Source organism: Camelus ferus, chromosome 17 (assembly GCF_009834535.1).
Source record: "Camelus ferus isolate YT-003-E chromosome 17, BCGSAC_Cfer_1.0, whole genome shotgun sequence".
Lineage (NCBI taxonomy): Eukaryota > Metazoa > Chordata > Mammalia > Artiodactyla > Camelidae > Camelus > Camelus ferus.
This window is the reverse complement of record NC_045712.1, coordinates 8,156,357-8,177,659: the sequence shown is the minus strand read 5'-3', so window position 1 is coordinate 8,177,659 and position 21,303 is coordinate 8,156,357. Positions and strand designations below refer to the sequence as shown.

The 21,303-nt window shown below is 42.4% G+C and overlaps 1 protein-coding gene across 1 annotated transcript; it reads right to left on the bottom strand.

Moving 5' to 3' along the window:
• Positions 1–7,001: 7,001 nt before the first annotated feature.
• PROK2 (prokineticin 2) lies at positions 7,002–20,506 on the bottom strand. The gene is made up of 3 exons (XM_032458090.1): positions 20,216–20,506; positions 16,753–16,878; positions 7,002–8,599 (listed from the first exon to the last, which is right to left on the bottom strand). Exons 1-3 carry the CDS (start codon positions 20,309–20,311, stop codon positions 8,495–8,497), a joined length of 327 nt encoding a protein of 108 aa, XP_032313981.1. The 5' UTR covers positions 20,312–20,506; the 3' UTR covers positions 7,002–8,494.
• Positions 20,507–21,303: the final 797 nt, after the last annotated feature.

Here is a 21,303-nt window from a genome sequence, read left to right as displayed (position 1 = left end):
CACAATATTTAATAACTGGGGTGGAATGGGCATAACTAACCTGTACAGCCCTATGCCTTGGTTTTGGTTGGACTAAGATCCCAGACTTCTGGAACCCTTCTTGGCCCAGTCACCCCCTCCTCTGGTGCATTGTGTTTATCTTCATGAATCCTAGTGCCTGCCTGGGCTCCTGGCTCCCTCACGGGTCTCACCTCCTCCCACTTACTTCTCTGGTCTTGTACTCCAGCCACTCCAAGTCACTGGCAGGGCCCTGAACAGATCATACTGGGTCACACCAACATGCTTTTGCATGTATTGTTCCTTGTGTCCAAAGTCCCTCACTCCCTCTTTCCCCAACTCAACTACGGGTAAGCTTGCAGACATATGGGGTGAACTCTTAGACATAAAGGGTAAACTAGCCTCTACACAGACGGGGCGACTGTCCTAGTGCAGGTCCTGCAATATTTTCAAGTCTCCAAACACAGTCATTAGAGCTGATTACTATGGTGAGCTGAGTAGCAGGCTTACTGTCTTACTGGCATTTCAGGTTGTCTGTGAATGGAGGTGCCTGGGGTTATAAAACTCAGCAGACCCAAAATACTGTTCTCCATTCACGTGGTAGACTTGTCACTCTGTGGGACCCTCCAAGACCACTGAACTTCAGGATCTGCCTCTGTGGTGGGCAAAAAAACATAATGGGAAACTCTCTCCACCCATCCACATTCTAAACCCGTATCAGTATCCTTGCACTATTTATTAGCTGTTTCTGGAGTAAAGAGAATTAAAAGCAAACTTGACCTGAGTCCAGGGGGTTCTTTATGCTTTTTCTCCAACTTGGACAAGACTTTTGGGGTCTAACCAAGCCCATGAACAGAGCCCACTTACCCTCCCTTTTCCTTCTTTTTGAGATATTTTTGATGAGGATGTGATACTTGGAGCCACAGCAGCCATTTTGCAACCATGAGAAGAGATACTGTCAACACTGTGAAAATAGCAGGTTAGAAAGATAAAAAGAGTAAACATCTATTTTAACACTGTTGAGCAGCTTACCCAATCAACCTCATATCTCTAGACTTTAGATTTCTGGTCTTGAAATAAAAACTGCTATTGCTTCAGGCACTAATATTCAAAAAGCCTGTTATTTGAAGTAACAATTAACTGCAGCAATACTTAAAATGACTCCATCCTCTCCATTCCCTTGATAGCTACGCCCTGATACCCTGGAACTGCATATACACAAATTCTTAAAAATTAGACTTACTTAATTCACTTTTCCCAACTATCAGGTCATTTCAGCCTGCTGTTAAGTGTTAGATCAGCCTGGCTCTGGGAAAAATAATAGATTTGACTTGATTTCTTAGATTGAAATAAATCTGAAAGATTAAAAAATACTTATTACAAGGCCTGTTCTATTTAATTGCAGTTTATTAACCCTGTTATCATGATCAGTGCATTTTTAAGCTTTTGAGATAGTAAAATTTAGTTAAAGGAATCTGGAAACCCACCTGAATGAATCCATCTAATTCATAGGTACTGTAATGAGTAAGAGGCCACTTTCTCAGTTTCTTCTGCATAGCACAGGGAACTATGTTCAATAGCTTATAATAACCTTTAACGAAAAAGAATATGAAAATGGATATATGTATGTATATGCATGACTGGGATATTGTGCTGTGCACCAGAAATTAACACATTGCAACTGACTGTACTTCAATTAAAAGAGAAGAAAAAAAAAACAACAGCCAGTTTCTGTGTTGGGCAGTGCAGGGAACACAGGGATAAGGGAGGTCCAGCTCCCTTGCTAATGAGTTAGCAAGCTAATTGGAAAAACCTGGCAAACGTGCTCCAAACCAAAAATTAAGGCAGAATATGATATATGCCTGAAGGGAGATCTAGATAAAGAGCTCAAGATGAGGACAGCACACATTATAGTCCATTTCCTCGAAAGGGATCTAGGCAGCCTATCTCCAGTTGCCCAACAGAGGGAACAGGAAAAACCAGCAGACGGAACAAGATCTGTCCAGGTTCCTATCTTCCCCCTCCTGGATTCTTATTTTCCTTCTGACTACCCATTCTCCTTACTCTGGGCTCAATTTTCAAAACTAAGTTTTCTCAGGGAAATAAAACCACCCGATTCTCTCTTCAAAGTTTTCGGCTCCAGTTCCATGCAAATGCTCAATTGCCAGTAAGGGATGTGGTCATATTAACAGAAAAAGTTCATTATATGAGATCTTTTTGCAGCAAGAGCCAGCAAATTAAATTAGCAATGTCAGAAATGGATAGAAATCAAACAGGTAGCTCTCAAGAAGACTGCTTCCCTCTCCTCCCAAAGGAAGGGGGAGTAGCAGGCTTCCACTCCAGAAAAGGCTGCTTTGTGCTTTTGCTCCAGGGGAAAGGAGAAGTCTTAGTAGGTAATCATCCCACCCTGTATCCCGGTTGCAGGCATTTAAGATAAACGGCTTGAAATTTATATCTGAAAGCCTGAAGACTCGAAGCCGCTCCAAATTACATAGAGAAAACACACGCAAATGTTTTAAGTTGCAGTGTCAAGGCATAAATGCAATTCTCTTATTTCTCAGTAACATTAGAGACAGGTAAATTAAAGCTACTACCACCTGGCTTCTAGGAGGAATAATTTAGTCATTTATAAACTAAGTTGTAAGTGGATGGAGAACATGTAAACTGGTAGGAAAATGTATATCTAAAAATAGCACCTGATACATTTATATTACCTAAATTATGCCAGTCTGTGTAGCTTTCTAGGATGGAAATCTGATTTTCTGCCAGGATGGGATATTTAAGAAGTACACACGTTTTTTTGGTTAGAACCTGTGATGGAACTTGGAAGGTGCAATAAATGGTTTCATTTTCTTGAAGATACACAGATGGGCTGTAATTTTGAAAGGCTTTGAAAAATTATTAAAGTTTCAATGCCGACTTAATACATGCTTTATTAAAATATTCTCCAGAGATCGTGAAATTTAAAATGCATGAGGAGATGAAATTTTTCCTTGTCTTTTTTTAACATATCTTTTCCTCACATAGTTCCTAGTACTGACCAATTTGCATCGCAATATATTTAGTAGAAGAGAAAAAAGGGGGGAATAGGAAAGAAACCCTGTCACAGGTATTCATCTGGGAGAGTGATATACTAAATAGTATAAATGTACAGTGTGTCATTCTTTTAACCCACAGTCACGATCAGTTTAATTTGCATATCCATCTTGAGGAATTATGGGAGACCCAGAGCTATTTCTAGAATTTCATTTGCATAACTGTTCTAATCTTTTATGAGTAGGGTGACATGTGGTCTGACAAAAGATTTTATTTTAATTGGTAAGTTACTTTGTAAGTTTTCTAAAGATATTAGAATTAAACACCTTTAGATATATATTTAATTCCTGCCTCTATTGAAAGGAACACAATTATACAAAAGCATGATTAGCTTTCTGCTAATGGCATGTTACTTTTCTTTTTGCTAGTAGGAAAAACAGCTTTGTTCACTGAAAGTTTGTCATTCAAAGTTTTTTCTTTTGTTTCTCTAGCACCGTGTGGTGCAATTAAAATTCACTTAAACATCATAAGAAAACGTATGGTGGTTATGAGCCTTAGTGACTTCCCGTCTCCAGAATTTCTTAATTCGTGGGTTTGAGTTTGGAATAGTGGCAGCAAGAAATTTACACATTTTCTTAGCCTCTGGATTATTATTGTTCTGGTGACCAAAGTATGTAAGTGAGTCTAACCATTTCTGGTTTGAAGACTCTTCTTCCATTTGGCTATCAATTTCTCATTAAGATATTCTTCCAAGATGGTGATAAAGATGAAAACTCCACTTTGGATGTTTTAACACTGACCGCTCTCCAGCCGCACACTCTTCTTTCCTTTCGAACCCAACCCCGGGTGAGCCAGCCCCAGCAGGGAGGAACTCTCACCTGGGCCCTGCCTCCCAGCCACAGCAAAGACTAAAACCAACCAAACTGGCTCGCTGCTGTCACTTTGGCCTGACTTGCACCTGCTGTATTCTCACTAGACAATCCCATGGCGCGAGTCCTGACTCTTGTCACATCCTCCCTGTGTGTGTGGCATCGTCAGTCCCAACATCCAAACCAATTCTGGAAGGGGGGAGTTGACCCCACCACCTTCTGCGGGGCAACCAGTAAACTGGAACACAAAAATAAAGTTTTTAAGATCACAGAATGAAGTATTAAGTATAACAAAATGATGCACTTTTGAAAAGAATGATTCTATTTGTACTGACTGGGGTACAAGTGGAAATGTTTTAACAGAGCCCCGGAATCAGAGTGGCTGTTTCTCTGGGCTTTTGGGTGGTGGCTTCAGTAGGTCATTCAGTGACCCAGCTGGTGGGTCCGCTCTACTACCTTTCCCAAGTGCCTTCTCTCTCTGGATCCAAAGTAGCCGGGTTCGTTGCTGCCCACTATTGGAGAGGAAGGGGAGTGCAACGTACTTTTTTAAGCAAGGGAGGCAGATCACTTCTGCCCACATTCCGTTGCTAAGAACTCAATCAGATGTCACATCTGGCTAAGGGCTGCTGGTGAATGCAGTCTCTAGACGTCTGGATGTGTGGCCATGTGCCCAGTGAAAACCTCTTGAGGGAGGGGCAGGGATAAGAGAGAGAAGGAGAAGAGAGAGGAGAGAGGATGGAAGAGGGAGGAAAAGAGAGAGAGAGAGAATGTGAGAATGAATGAATGAATTGTGGAAGACAACTGGAGGCTACCAATCATGCCTTCCATTCAGGGATTTTCCTCTTCCCTCAACGAGTCCAGGAAAATTAACAGAGAATATTAACATGAGCTGTCCAAAGGACTAATGATTTCAGACAACATTTAACTCTCTAGAACTCAATCCCATAGTTACCAATATTTTTCCGTAAGCCTCTTACTTTAAGCAGCAAATATTTTCTTTTAAAATTTTATATGAGTAAATATTCATTCCTATGTGCACATCCTGTGCCTGAAAAACCTTGCTCCTCCACTTCAAACTCCAACTTGGGATTTCAAAAATATATCTCAAGGTGCAAATGATGCAACTGGCAAGGGATTAATTTTCAAAATATACAAATAGCTCATACACCTTAATTAAAAAAAAAAAGGCAACCCAATTAAGAAATGGGCAGAAGACCTAAATAGACATCTCTCCAAAGACAACATACAAATGGCCAACAAGCACATGAAAAGATGCTCAACATCACTAATTGTCAGAGAAATGCAAATCAAAACTACAGTGAGGTATCACCTCATACCAGTTAGAGCCATCATTAAGAAGTCCATGAATGATAAATGCTGGAGGGGGTGTAGAGAAAAAGGAACTCTCCTACATTGTTGGTGGAAATGTAATTTGCTGCAGTCAATATGGAAAACAGTATGGAGATTCCTCAAAAGACTAAAAAGAGAGTTATCACATGATCCAGCAATCTCACTCCTAAGCATGTATCGAGAGAAACCTCTGATTCGAAAAGACACACACACCCCAATGTTCACAGCAGCACTATTTACCACAGCCAAGGCATGGAAACAACTTAATGTCCATCAACAGATGACTGGAGAAAGAAGTTGTGATACACACACACAGACACACACACACACACTATTGAGCTATACAAAAAAAAAGAACGAAGTAATGCCATTCATAACAACATGGATGGATCTAGAGATTATCATACTAAGTGAAGTAAGTCAGACAGAGAAAGACAAATACCATATGATATCACTTGTATGTGGAATCTCAAAAATATGATACAAATGCACTTATTTACAAAACAGAAAGAGAGTCACAGACATAGAAAACAAACTTATGGTTACCAAAGGGGAAGGGGGAGGGGGATAAATTAGGAGTTTGGGATGAACAGATACAAACTACTATACATAAAACAGATAAACAACAAGGTCCTAAGGTATAGCACAGGGAACTACATTCAATATCTTTTAATAACCTATAATGAAAAGGAATATATCCATGTGTAACTGAATCACTATGCTGTACACCAGAAACTAACCCAACATTGCAAATCAACTAAACTTCAATTTAAAAAAAAAAAAAAAGGTCCATTTGAGTTTGGTCCATAGCTTCTGGCATAAGATCTAATTCTGCCTTAGAAAGGATGTAATCCATTCACATTATTTACATCAAACTAGACTGCTGACTTCGTACTTCTTGTGTAAATTCTCACTTTGCCTTACTTTTAGAAATTCTGGCCTATGAAACCCCAACTTCAGTGAGAGACCATCCTGGGGACTAGAAGAAACAGCACCACCATCCCGACAGGGCAAGACTTTCTGTGCTTTGCTTAGAATTATTTAAAGACTCTCCATGAAGCATGATTACAAGTTTTTTTGAAACACTTATTTGGAAAGGTGCCAATTTTGCTAATGAGTTAAAAAATAATAACCAAAGAGAACTGTGAACTCCTCAGTGAAAATAAGAACCAAGGGGAGATGTAGCAAATGGCAAAGTTCTGTTTTTCTTTGAATGATAGTGGGTTGGTAGGTACAATTCTAAGTTTTCTACGCAGACTCCACAGTGGTTCTGTTGGCTGTGCACAAGTCGTCTATGTTTTTAGGTAGTGCTATACATAAAATCAAAATTTTATAAAAGTTGGTTATATGTCTTTTAACCTGGGGAAAAGTGGATGGTTGACCCAATCAAGTTTTCACCACTTATGAAAAAGGACGTGTTGAACATGATGTGAAAACAACACTGAGCAAAACTGATGTGTGTGTTACTGTCCTTGTAATTTCACTTGAGCTCTGTTTTTGTTTTCAGCAAACTCACTGAGGAATGTTTCTTTAACAGCAAACTAAAACAGAAGCAAAAATTAGCCTTCTATGACCAAGTATGATACTTAGTTCCGCAAAACCCCCTACCTACATCCCTGGGACACGTTACCCAAGGGGGAAAGTCACACGGAATGTACAGCTGTAAGCCCTGGCTGGGTAAATGGCTACAAAGTGGACAGATGTTTCTGCAACGGTTGGCAAGGCCACTGTTAGGCAGTTGAACACATTTCAGAAGTTGTTTTATTTGCAACGATGAATCCATTTACAATACTTGGCGGGTTTCTCCAGGCCGGGCTCCATCAGCATCACCGTGGGGCCGGCCCCTAGCACCCTGCCTACCCACCTGCCTTCAGCAGCCCCCTCCTATCTGCTGAATCAGCACAGTGAAACCCCACAAGTCCACTCCCGATGACAGTCAGTTTTGTATGTCATCATGTCCCTTCATGCTCCAAAACCCCACCGATTGACACATTATTTATTGTACTACCTTAAAATTCATGCAAACACAACTTTCCTGTGTGTAAAATGAAAACGGACACATCGTTCGTGCTGGGTTACCCATTTTGGAGTCTCGACCCATTTTTGAATGTGGGCTAGACAGAAATCCGCTCGTAATAAAAACTGACAACTGTGACAAAAATAAGGATATAATATTAAAAATAAATCAAATGATATACAATACTGTCCTTATTCTGATACAGAATTTTTACACGGCAATATTGGTAAGGATACAAATGGCAGGATGTCAGGCAATGCATTACAACAGACCTTTGGGTTACAGGTAAAGTTTAAATAACAACTTAATACTGATTTAAAAATAGCAACTAGTGTTATGCCAGATTAAAATCAATACTTCCTCTTCAAGTAACATTTTCTGGAACACCTCTAACTATGAGACTTTTGTAAAAAAAAAAAAAAAAACCTTTATAAAAAGAGAAAGAAACAAATGCAATATTGTATTGGCAAAGTCTTAAAAAAAAAAATCCCTAATCTAGGTATCTGGCCTAAACTACTTTGACTTTCCATTCTTCCTGTGCTCATGAGTCAAACGGCAGACCTGCAGTCCACCTGCACAGACAGATTCAGGGAAAGCTCAGAAGCACCCCAACCTCCACGCCACACAAGACAAGTCTGGGGTGTCTGGTCCAATGACACATTCTTTTCACTGTTTAAGTATCAGGCAAAAAAGCTTGATTCTCATCAGTGATTCTGCAGGCAAAGTAAAGAATACGGACCGCCCCACTTTAAAATGCTGGAAGGTCAGGGAGGGAAATGGTGAAGGATAAAATGAAAGTCTTAAAATTCTTTGAGGAGTGAGGAGAAGAGACCAAGGGGCACGTGTGCATGTGGTGAGGCAGGGCAGGGCAGAGAGTGCTGAAGGAAAAAAAAAGTTTCTAAGACAAAATATCAAATTCCCATTCTCCTCACTTTTACGAAAATGGGTGAGTTACTGGGGTTAGAAAAAGCCAAACCAAACCAAAACACCAATAGGGGAATGAGAACTGCTTCCATAATGCCCTGCATTTTACATTTCTATCCAAATCATAAGTCTTCTTTCAGTTCAAAAAATCATTTACAAATCAAAGAGAGATATGTTACTTGGAAAGTTGAGGAAGCAACTGCATTTCTTTCTGGCATTTAAACAAATGTTTGGCACAATCACAAGAGACTTGACATACATCACGTGGCTGTTCATATTTCAAGTTTCTGCCCCCAAGTGATTACTTCCGGGCTAGACAGATAAATCGGTTAAAGGAAGTCCGTAAACAGGCTAAGCCAGGCATACAGGGACATGTGTGGTGCATTCTCCGCCCCAAAAATGGAACCTAAAACCAAAAAGAAAACTGTGTCAGAGCAGGAAATTTTTCTTTTAAAAAACTATTTTTGAGCAATCTCTGAATAACAATAGCTAGTGTTTACTGAGTGTTAAGTATTCATCAAGCAACAGACTCCGCACTTTTTTATGTTACCCTTTCCCAGCCTTACACCCCCCTGTGAAGATGGCAAATAAGCAAATTATACCCATTTTACAGATGAAAGACTGAGGCACAGAGAGATTAGTCACTTGCCCAAGGTCACATATCCAGAACTTGAAGCTTGGCTGGCAGCCGGACCTGAGAGACCAAGCTCTTAACCAGCCATCTACACCGCCTTTTACTTTTTCTTATTTTAATTATTTTCAGCGCATCCCATTGCTGAAGTTCCTTGAGGAGAGCATAACGTGAGAGGCATGTCCCCACCAATACAATCAGCAGATAAAAGCTCACCGCCAATGAAGAATTGATAAATTCACACATCTGTGCAAAGATGTGAGAAGTCGAAATTCTGGATGGGGCAGGAGGAGGAAGTAACAAGAGGAAAATCAGGGAAGGAGGCCTGCTCGTCTGGCAGAGATGGGACAGAGGAAACCCGGCCTAGGCAGAGCCGGCAGTGAAAGGTCAGCTTCATTCCAAGAGCCCTTCAACTGATGTTTTGGAGGGCCCTGCTCACGCCTCGGGTGAAGCTGGGTGGAGGAGCGTCAACTAGCAGCTGGTGCGATGGTTCTCTTTGCCGGGGACAACGGGAGCACCCTCCAACATGCATGTTTTCTGGAGGCAAAGAGCAAAAACCATTCTCCCTCCCCCACGAATGGTGCCCCCTCTGACAATCCGCCTGCTTGGCAAGTTATAGGGAGAAAGTTTAACCCCAGGCCTGGAGGCGGTTGGTCGATATTCAACAAAATGGGATGGCAAGCTACCCGATGCAGGGTGATGTGAGGGAGGCCAGCCATTACAGATTCACGCCTCAGGGATCCCTCTCCAGTTTACACACCACAGGGAGATGCACCCTTCCTGCTTCCCAGCTCAAACGCTTCACTCAGTACCATTCTAGTGTTGGATCTCCTGCTCTACCTAGACCACCAAAACAGGCCTCCCCAAACCACCTTATCTGACTTTAGGAGAAAATCTGAGCTGCACCTCCCAAATGCCTTCGAAATAATTTCTTTATACATCAAACCAAAGGCTGTCTGCAGACAGTGGCAGAACCATTCTAACCTTATTTGCAGGTTGAACTGATAAAATGGACCCAAGGCTATGGTAGCAATAACGGTCAAGGCTAATTATTCTGGGCCTTATCTTTGGATGCTACCATGTTCGTGTTCTTCTTACCTCCTTTTTCCTTTTTCTTCTCTTCCTCTTTCTTCTTTCCTGCCTCCCATTTCCAAAATGGTTCTGGAAGGGCCAGGGAGACGGTTGAAATCAATAAACACTAAGGGAAGAAAGGGAAATGGCAGGAGGGCGGGGGGGGGGGGGACGTGGGGAACAGGAAGAGCCATCCCAGCTCCTTTGTCTTTTCCCAAGAGCCCGGCTGTCAAGGCTCTAACGATGTGTCTACACATGGGCACCGTGGCCGCTGGTTCCGTGCAAGACTTGTGCTAGAATGGTTCTGTCACTGTGTGTGTCAAAGGGCCCACGGGTGGCCGGCTCATTTGTTGCTAACGAGACTACATCAGAGGAGGTGGGCGCAGCAGGGACGGCTCGGACAATTACACAGGGATCGTATGAGATGTGATAACCCCCGACCTTTACGAGCCTTTCTGACCTCAAGACTCTGAGCGCTTCGTCTCACCAAGCCCCAAACTACTGCCCGAACCAGCGGTTCTCAATTTGGGCTGATTCTGCCCCAACACCCCCAGGGGACATCTGGCAATGTCCAAAGACACTTCTGTGTGTCTCAAGTCGGCGAAGGAGGCAGTACTACCAGCATCTAGTGGGTAAAGGCCAAGAATTTTGCTAAACATCTTACAACTCACGGGACTGTCTCCACAGCAAAGAACTATCTGCTCTATAACAACGGTGCCAAGGTTGAGAAAAACTAACACAGGCAGCAACATCCAGGGAAAAGGAGTCTGGAATAAGTGAACTCCAACTATGATAAGCATATACACAGAGAACACTGAGCATCTTTCTTTTATCCATTCATTCCACAGACATTTATCTAGACATTTATCGAGTGTCGCCAACACATCAGGCCCTATTTCAGGTGCTGTGGATACAGCGATGAACAAAACAGGAAAGGCCTCTGCTCATCACGAACTTAAATTCTAATGACATGTGCCCAGTAAGGTAGTTTCAGCTATGAAGCAGCGCCCTCGTGGTTTCACTCCCATGCTTTGTGCATCTCGACACAGCGGTCACTCTTTGGCCTGGCACGTGGGTTGTCAGCAAAAGCAGCAGACAAGAAAAATCAGGCTGGCGGCCCGCCACGGGCCAGGCCTCATAAAGGCATCATGCGTGAATGTCACACCAAAGCCGGGGGCCAGATTTATGCCTCGTTGTGACACAAGCTAAGTGGCTGCCTCTTGAAAAGTGGAGGAACGTGCCTGACTGAGGTCGCCCAGCTAGAAAAGGAACATGTCACCGTCAGACTCGGCTCCAGCTTCTTCCACATATCACCAAGGCCCAGACTCCAGGCTCTTGGAAGAACAGGACGGTTACTTATGAGAGCATAGCATTCAGCCTGGTATGCAGGACACACTCAAAGAAATGTTTGTTAAATGCCTATCTCCCACTCCCACCCCCACCATCAGCTGTGAACTCCCTGGAAGGCAAAAAGGTGATCTTCTCAGGTCTTGGGGCTCCCCCTCAGCCTCAGCCCCCCAGCCACCTCTGATCAATGCCACCAAGTCTGAAAGCCAAAGTTCTTGCTTACGTAGGGTCCCCCTGGGGTCTAGAAGGGGCCCTGGCAATGAGATCACAAGTCTGTGTTTTTGTGAAACCTTCAAAACATCTTTTTATTACTGTTTTTCTTATGCAGGGCACCAAGATACTGTAAGAGTCAACGTAGATGTGTCCGCATTGAATTTAATGGAGTGATTAGATTGACCTGCAGGCCCCCTTATACTTGGATGTACTTTTCTTATTCTTATCCTTTTTCAAGATCCAGCCTGTGTTTCTCCCTCCCTCCCTGGAGCCTCTCTTCACTGGGCCAGTCTGTAGCTGTTTTCGCCTTCCTTTTTGCCTCTGAGCTCTTAACCACACAGACATGATACACTCTGCAGACACCTGTCAGGGTCGTAACTGGCCCAGTCGCTTCCGGCTCTACGTCCACGGTATAACAAAGCTAGAAGGTGCCTGACAGTCACAAGTGCAGGAGAAGTGTTCCCAGAAGATGCATCTTCAGATTTACAAAGAGAGCCAGTTTTGTTACAACTTTTTCAACAGAAGTACACAGTTCAAAAAAATTCAAATGGTATAATAATGGATACAACAAAAATGACAAGTCCCACAGTCCCGCAGTTTCTGGTTTTAATAACTAAGAAGAGGGCCACTGTATCTTAACCTGGTAAAGTTTTAAACTGATCCTTCTAAGTTTTGGGGGGCTAGGTATATATTCACACAACGCTAAATAACACAATTATTTATCTGCTCCCCTCCTGTGAGTCTAGGGTTAACCTGGGGCTTGGGCTGATGGAGGCGGACCTGATAGGAACCTGGGCCTCCCACTGAACTGTGTCCCCAGGAAAAGTAAAGAAAAACAGGGAGCAGTGGGTCAGTCTCACTGGTTGTGTGAGCTGCACTTGGGGTGGGGGAGCTGTTGGCATGCAGGCCTTGAACTCCTGGGATTAGGAGGGCACAAAAGATTTGCAAGAAATGACAGTGGTAATTTCTGTGGGTCAAGGGGACCCCACGCACACCCCAGCAATCATGTGTGGCAGCCACAAGCACCCTGGGCGGATGAGAGGGCAAAAGCAGCTGTGTGCTCGGGTAGCCGGTGGGTTCCCGAGGACGCTGCGTCCTGTGAGGCTAAGTGAAGCATTAGATAGGGGCGCTCAACCGAGGTGACTCCAGCCCCCTCCAACACTCACCTACCCCCGCCCAGGTGACACGGGGCAATGTCTGGAGACGTTTTCGGTTGTCACAGCTGGGACAGAGGTGCTACTGGCATCTAGTTGGGCAGAGGCCAGGAATGCTGCTAAACATCCCACAGTGCTCAGGGCAGCCCCACAACAGAGTTACCCAGCCTAAGATGTCAGAAGAGCCCAGGTTGACAGACTCTGTACTGGACTAAAGCACATTTATGTCTTAGGAGTCTCTCTGCCAACCTGAACCTGTAATCATAGCCATGAAGCTGCCCTGGGAGATCAAACTGAAACAGTGGCTCTTGATATCCGTGATAGGAAAGATGACAAAATTAGCATATTTTGCTTTCTTCCTGTCCATCTTTTGCTAAATATTGAAGCTATGTTAGTTATAGTTTAGTTAGTATTTTTTAAATGTGATAATCTATTCTGAAATTATGTTTATAATGTTTCCTCACAGGCTGGTTCTAAAACAGGAACAGCCAATAATTTTTAAAAATCTTCCTTTTATTTTTTTTTCACACAAACAAGACCCAGGTTTTAATTTGAAAATTTTTTCTTCAGAAAAGGAAAATGTATTAGTCAAGTTTCAAGGTATAGCTAAAAAATAAAAATAACTAATGCTAAAAATGTTAACATAAAAATGGGACAAAAGTTTAAAACAAGATTAATTTTTGAAGGAAACATAGTTGTTTAAATTTAAAAATTTTTATAGAATATAAGCAGTAAAAGTATTAGTCACGTAATTACAAATTGCAAAGCCAATGAGTAATCAGAAGAGGATGGGAAAAGTTAATCTTTGTAAACTCCGGAAGTGTGGATATTAATAGAAATTAGTGTTTCTTTGCTGTACAGCACAGGTATTCCCAGAAGACATATGATTTAGTAATACATTCTGAACTGTTAAGAAAAAAAATCAACCATTGAAAATTAATACATGTTAAAACTATTATTTGCCTGAAAATGTGTTTAGAAAACACGCACCTATTCTTCTTAGGTACACTCACATTTCATTCTATTTTGAATTATCAAATGTGACGTTTCACACTTTAAAATTACAAAATCATAGCCTAGCAGTGGCTGTGAACTCTGTAAGTTAATTGATACATCTGAAATAAAACAGTAAACTGAACTCAGTGGCCACCAATTCCTATCTACAGGTCTCGATTTCACTCATCAAATACTGCTCACTTTTTCAAAATAAACAAACAACTGTGATTCATGTCTAAGCCAAACTAGAGCAGAAAGTTCAAATCTTGAACAGGTATAGTCCTCACCTATTCAAAGCCTTGTGTTTACAAACACTAATCCTTGTGACCACAATTGAAATTAATCCACTTTTTTTTTTTCAAACAAAACAAAACAAAGAGAAAACTGGGAGGAAAAAAGTAATGAATGTATCCATACAGTGTCTATCTACATTTTTATCATCTACTAATGAGCCAGAAAGTTTAAAGTGGAGTTTCACCAGGATATATTTACAACAAATTATTTACTTGAGTTGTTTTGAACAGAATATAGTTGAAAGAGACTCTGGAAGAACCAGGTTTTCACCAGGACAGGTTAAGTTCATCCAGAAACAAGTGACAACTCTAGGACTAAAAATAGGTCTTTGAAATGACCTTTGAAAATGTTTTCAAGACAGAAAAATACTCAATGTGAAAAGCTGTAACACTGCATTCTAAAAACATATTTCAAGTGCACATCCAAATAGGGGGTAGGTTCAGATCTGAGATTAAAATCTTATTACTTTTTAGTACTCCAGTTTTTTCATCACTTATTTCTACTATGAAAGCCATAATCTGTTATTACAAACTTCGTTATTAAAACTATGATTAAAAACAAAAAAACAAAAAAACCCAGCACAGAGATATACCTGGGTTTCTGGGAGAATGACTTTACTTTCAGAACTGACCTGGCACTAAACCTGAATGAGAAAAACTATAGGAACTGGGGAAACAGAATCTGGTTCTCTTTCCAAAACGTCTCAGATTTGGAAAACTCATCGAAACTGCAGGATGAGACAAATTCCAGCTCTGAACTGTTAATCCCTCATCTCAGCGAATGCCTTCCCTACACAAACCAGCTTTGGTTAATTGCACTAAAAAATATTCAAATAAAGCACAAAGACAGCTTTCACAGAAGGAGGAGAGAATACATGTGTGGTTAGGACCACACAGAAGACAGAGTCAGAAAGAAGCGAAAGCCAGAGCCTGCCCTCTGACCTACGCCCAGTGACCTCGGCCAGTTACGGAGCCTGTAATGCTGTCGTACAGAGATGTGACCAAAACAAACGCGCTTTGCAGGCTTGTTGTATTAAACGACAACCACATACACAACATTCGGTTTCGAGTGTCTGCTACATCACGGCATTCAACAAGTGGCAACCGTTATTGCTATTTACACAAAAATAGCTCCCCAGACACTGTCACCCTTCACGCATTTCAGCAAAGTGGCTTCGTGATCCTAGGACCTAAAGCATGTAAGATTATACTAAAGCTGGACGAAGACAACACGATTCTTAAAGGAGAAGGCTGAGTTAACAGTAAACTTCTCAGCGACAGCGACTCAAATCACAAAAGATGACTCATGCTTGATAAGGTTGATGAAAAAAACTGAGATCAATGCCAAAGGGCCAGCCTTACCTCCCCTGGGCGGCAGTCAGGCACTGAGACAGACAACCAACGGTTTAAAACCCTTTCCTGTCTCAAAATGGCCAGGAATAAAAGGTGCATATCATGCTGAAAGACACCACGTCTCCAACAGTAAAACCCTGGGGGAGGGGCAGTGGTCTAAATGTAACAGGAAGCATTTCTCAAGGAAACCACAGGACAGCCAAATTCCGTCTTCACATGGGTCCCAACCACCAGTGTCCCCATTACAGCGCACAGGGTAAAACCCAAGCCAATTTATTTCCTTATGTCCTTTTGAGAGAGTCAAAATATGAACTGTCATCTGTGACTGGAGTGCAGGAAAGATGTTTGGCTCTACTACAGTTTTGAACCCTAAGCCACATGCGCAGAGGAAAAAAAAAAGGTAGAAGACGGAATTCAGTTTGCTTTGAAAACATTCAACCTATTTTGGGGATGAGAGTAGACGATGTGACAAGAGAACACTGCAGAGGACTGAACTCGCCTCCATCAAGCCACCAGGCCTGGGATGTGGCCCTCAGCAGCCGTGGACCTCCCGTAACCACTTGGTAAACAAGGATGTGGGGCGAAGAGACCAAGGCACCCTCGACCTGGCATCCCTGGGGGATGTGGCTGGGACCACACTGCGCTTCAGACGTTTTTAACCCGAAGGGCAAGGGCTCTCCAGGCTCCACACGCCTCTCTGCTCCCTCCTGTCTGCCACCCACCCATTCCAGAAGTAACGCAGACCTGCCTGGCCCTGCACACAGGGGCACATGCAACCCCCCGGGGGACACAGCCTCTAAAGCCCCGCGCAGTCCTGCCATCAAACCGGCGGTCCTGCCGCTTCCTGTCTATGCCTTTTCAAAAGTGCTGTTTTAGGTCACTGTGACACTGAGCTGTTACATAATAAAATAAATTGGAAAGCGAAACATCATCAACCTCTAGGACTGTGAACATGTGTCCTGTAGACAGAGCCAAAACATAGGACTTTCAAATTAAGATACAACTAGTAAATGTATCATGAATGATTTTCTGCAAAAAGACCAAAACACAAACTTCTTGATTTCTGCCTTTTCAGTGGGTCTGACATTAACCCTCTTTTCATGAACTTTTATACTCTGATTTCTGCAAAGACACATACATGGTATTTTATTTATATAATACATATAAATTAAATTTTATTTTTATGTATAAAAAATTTTAGGATATCTGTATATCCTAAAAAATTTTAAGCAAATATGCATGTTTCAAATTATTTTTATGAAATGTGTCTAACACTACGAGAGCCATGATATGCAAATGTTCAGTAGAAGAAGGATGGTAAAGGATACAATTCTTTACAATGAAAAGGGAGAGGAGAGAGGAGGCGGCTTTCCACCGTCATCTTCTCTGACTTCCAATTTCAAGCATGTTACCTTGCGTTTCATGTCATATAGGCCTTACTCAGAGGGGACAGACATTGCAATGTAAGAGAACCACCATGAATACAAATATATACACTAACTTTACGAGTCAGCGGATGGCAGGTGTCTCCCACTTTGCCCATTGGTGTGCAAATCCGTATGCTCTTAACCCAGATACTAACAGCACAGCACATGCCTCCACCACACTGGGGGTCCTTGTCGCAGGCCTGAAATGCAACAGACAGACAGATAAATACAGATAATGGGGACGACTCAGGCTCCAGGGATCTAAAATTAGCAGTAAAAGAAAATGTTCTCTTAATATCCAACCACTATGATTTTAATAATCACACATATAAAAAAGAACTGTAATCTTCATTCACTTGAACATATTTACAATAAAACCTGATCGGAAGAGATTTTCCTACTTGTTGAAAAATAGCCTAAAAATGGTCCACACATTGTGAAAATTCTAAATACAAGACTTAAAGAAAAAACAAAAGCAGCTCTTTTTCTAGTGTTTTATGGCTGAATTGGCTTTGAACTTGAAGAATGAGTCTCTATTAGTCTTTTACCATAAATAGCTGTTAGGAACTACATAAATCAAATCACAAGATTGTATGTCTATTAACTGCAGAATATATTGGGCCCAATTTTAAGAAGGGATTTAAATGGTCTCTAAATCTGGCATGAAATGCTCCAGACCCATAAAGGCACTGATGTAAATTTTAAAAGTACAATTCATTTTCCCTTTAAATATTTGCATTTTGGTCACAAGACTCAATGTTTCTCACACCACTGACTTGATTTTCACCATTTCCTTCTGAAAGAAAGAAATTTCCTAGGTTAGAATGGACAGTCCAAGACTTTCACCTTATATTACTTTTTTTTTTTTTCATATGAGTAACTTGCAAAAAGGAAATTACTGTACATATGTGTACATTACAAAATTAGCTGAATTATTCTATAAGATTCATCAGATTTAGAAATATACATGACAGATGCAATTATCAACAGTGATTACTCAAGGCATTTGTTCTAATATAAAAATTGTAAATACGTATAATCAAAGAATCAACTTCGGAGTGATTTCCATACTTGACTAAGTAAATAATGAAGTCTAAACTTATTTGCATGAAAATACATCTGAAGAACTATTGTTCTCTCCTAGGAACCAACCATAAATAGGATGCTTTGTTTGAGTACTGTGCAGTAATCTGTTTTGCTAGCAATAAGGTAAAGACATCCTGTGTTATGTATGAAAGAACTATAAAGTCTATAATTTAGACACAAATTTAAATGTAGATTTAATAGAAACAACTAAAACACGTCTTCAAAGTTCTTAGTTTTGGGGACAGCTATAACTTCTTGAAACATAAATATGTGGGCACACCTTCATTTATTATTTTTCATTAAATGTGATCAACAATCTTTCTTGCTTTAGAGTTTTTTTTCCCCCTCCATTAGAATTTTTTCCTCAGGCTATTTAAAACAGTATCTGGATGAAAACTACAATTTTCATCTTGAGGTGTTTGGACATTTATAAGAAAATACCTAAACATTTCCACTTTCCAATTTTTATCTGTATGCCAGAAATCACGTGTATGTAGCCATTACATTCCATAAGTGAGTTGTTCAGTATACAATCTTTTCCAATATGGTTTTAACAAATCTATGTGGACATATAAATCAACTTTTAAATAACTACATATATTACCAAAAAAAGTAAATATTTAAGGTGAAGGTTTCGGGCAATATTTTATTTCAACAGATACTCAAGACCAGGAATTTCGAAGTCCCACTAGCTCTTTTAATAAGACAATCAAAATCCAGCCAGTATCTCTTAAAACTCAGTCAATCACTTGGATGTTTAACATCCCAGAGATGATAAATTTAGATAAGTTACTGAGTTTTTCATTTGACTCCAGATGGTTCCTGTCATGGAAACATTACATTTCTTTATTGCCATGTTGTTTTAGAGAAATTTTTTTTCATTCTTTTTTTTTGTTGTTGTAACACTTGATTTAAAACAACAACAAAAACAACACAGAGAATTATATAGTAAGCCCAGTCTAAACTTTTAACAGAAAAACAGTGTGATAAAATTTCATTTTATAACAAAAACACTTTGGTTCTTGAAAATATTTACAAAGAATTGCATAGGTTTATATATTTTTAATTAGACAGCTGTTTCCTAATGCCCTTCATCTTGAACCCACTGCAGATCTATTCAGATAGTGCTGTCTTGTGAATGGAACAAAAAGATACTTCTATCACAAAGGAATTTTGGGCTCAGAGGATTAGGAGAAATTTAAAATGAGCCAGCAGGGGAAGAAGGAGGGCAAAAAACCTAACTAATCATGTTTCAATTCTCATGTATTAGAAAGACCTGTAAAAACTTTTTTCAACCACACAGACTGACAAAGATATTCAAATACATTTTAAAAAATCTATTCTAGTAAATATCTCAATGCTTATAATTAAATATCTATTGGCTGTAACCCAAATGTCTATTGGCTGTCACAAAAGACTGTTACAGTACAAGGACTTTAAAAAAGCTGTAAGCCTATTAACATAGAGACAACGGAGCTTAATTTTCTCAAGACAGTGCCATTTCCCTTAAATTTAAATTTTATTTCATTATGTTATGTATCATCATTTCAAACACAGAAATTTTATTTCAGCCATCTTCTGTGCACTGAGATATTTGAAATGGTTTAATGGAAGTGTAAAATAATTTCAGACTTAAAAGAAGAGTAAAGCACTTGAACAACCAGGAAATAGTAGCGGTTTTTCCATTGTTGGTGTAAAGTAGACAAGACTTTTTTTAATCCTGTGCTGTAAACTCATCCTTCAGATCCACACAAAGAAAATTGCTGGTGGAAGCAGGAGAGAACTGAACGAGTTCCTACTTCCAAAAATGAGGAAGACATCTATCTAAACTGAAACATCTACATGGCAACCTACTCCGTTATTATGCCGAAGTGGAAAACTTTTACAGGGAGAACTTCAGGACGCTTGGAAACAACCAACCAACCTGGACCCCAGAAGGAACTGTTCATATTGCTTTCCAAAGTGCACATAACTTGGCCTCAGATCAAGTTATTCGCAAGGGTTTCTGCGGAGGCTGCATTTGGGGAGCAAACTCCTTGATTACAGAATTAAGACCCGCTGGATTTGGGGGTATTCGTCTTGCCCCTTTACATTTCAGGAAGAGACCCTCAAATTTTAAGGAGACTTGAAGGTACTGAGAAAAGTGCTTGAGAAGATCCCGAAAGGAAACTTCTTTCAGCTTAAGAGAAAAACAGACCAAACGGGGAGAGAGGGGAAAGCAAGCGGGAGAAGGTGGTGATGAAGGTGGTGGGGTGAGACAGCGGTCACTTCTCCTGGGCGCGCCCGAAGTCCCCGCTGCCCGCTGCTTTGCGAGCAGGGCATTCTCCAAGTGCGCCAGGGGGCGACCGGGGCAGGTGTCCCCCGCCTCCCCGTCGCGGTCCCCCTCCGGAGCCCTCACAGCGCGTGGCAGGCGCGCATCCCCGGCGTACAGGTGCGCCCGGGGCCGCTTACCCCGGTGATGACGGCGGCGTCCCCGGCGGGGGGCGTGAGTAGCAGCGGCGGCAGCAGAAGCAGGAGCAGCAACCGGGCGCAGCGCGGGCTCCTCATGGTGCCCTCGGGCCTGGGTGGCGGTTCGGGGGCCGTTAGGGGCGCGCGGGCTGGAGCGCGGAGCGCCGAGCGGCGGGCGGACGGCTGGCGCGAGCCTGCCGGCGGTTATAAAGGCGAGCCCCGCCGTGACTCACGCCGCCGCCCGGCCGGCCGCACGCGCGGGGGCCACGGCGCGGACACACCCCCCCCCCGCGCCCAGGCAGCCCGGCCGGCGTCCCAGCCGCGCACGTGCCGCCGCGGCCCTCCGCGCCCCCGCCCCGGGCGCCACGCAGGCAGCGCCCCCTGCGCAGCGCTCCGCTCCCCGCGGGCCCCTCGCCTCCCGCCCGCCGCCGCCGCCGCCTTCCGCACGCGCCCGCATCGCTTTTGTGATCCGAGACACCCTCCTTTGCTGTCCTGGTTTCCCGAGCTCCACGTGCTCAGCGCCCCAAACTTGCAGCTCATTTGCTCTCCAGATGTTTCAGGAGCGCCTACTACGTGCTAGGCGCGCGGGGTGGGGGTGGGGGGCTGGCTCACCGGGGCGGGGGAGTAAGGGAGGGGACAAGAGCCACTGAGTTGGTTCATTTGTTTGGCGGGTCTTTTCGGAGCGCCCGCTGTATACTATCTACTTCCACTGGGTCATGTCCTCAGGGTCCAGTAACCCAACAGAAAAGACAGACATCAAACACACACCCTGGAAACGTGGAAGAGGGGGAAAAGGAACAAAGGGAGGGCAGAATGACTCCTCATCCCATATCCCTGACGACACTGAGGGGTTTGTCCCTCCAGCTGTGGGAGTCCAATTTCTTTCTTTCATTCTAAATGCTGTCCCTTTCTGCTTACATCTGTTCCCGACCCTCTCTCCTCTGTGATTTTCCTCGCATGCATTTCCTCCCTTTAACAATGCGCCAGCTTTAGGATGGTGCCAAAGCAAAATGAGATTCCCCTGGCTTCCAGGTGCCAGCCTAAGGCCTCGTAAGCTCTAGGTAGGCAGCTCTCCTTTGACTTTCTAGCCC

Bases quoted from the DNA above. Each gene is read 5' to 3' on its own strand.
- PROK2 (XM_032458090.1), bottom strand. From the start codon at position 20,311: ATGAGGAGCCCGCGCTGCGCCCGGTTGCTGCTCCTGCTTCTGCTGCCG. The intron at 16,879-20,215 runs GTAAGCGGCCCC...GTTGCATTTCAG, and splicing joins ACGCCGCCGTCATCACCGGG to GCCTGCGACAAGGACCCCCA. The intron at 8,600-16,752 runs GTTAGTGTATAT...TTTTGGTTTTAG, and splicing joins GCCATCCGCTGACTCGTAAA to GTTCCATTTTTGGGGCGGAG.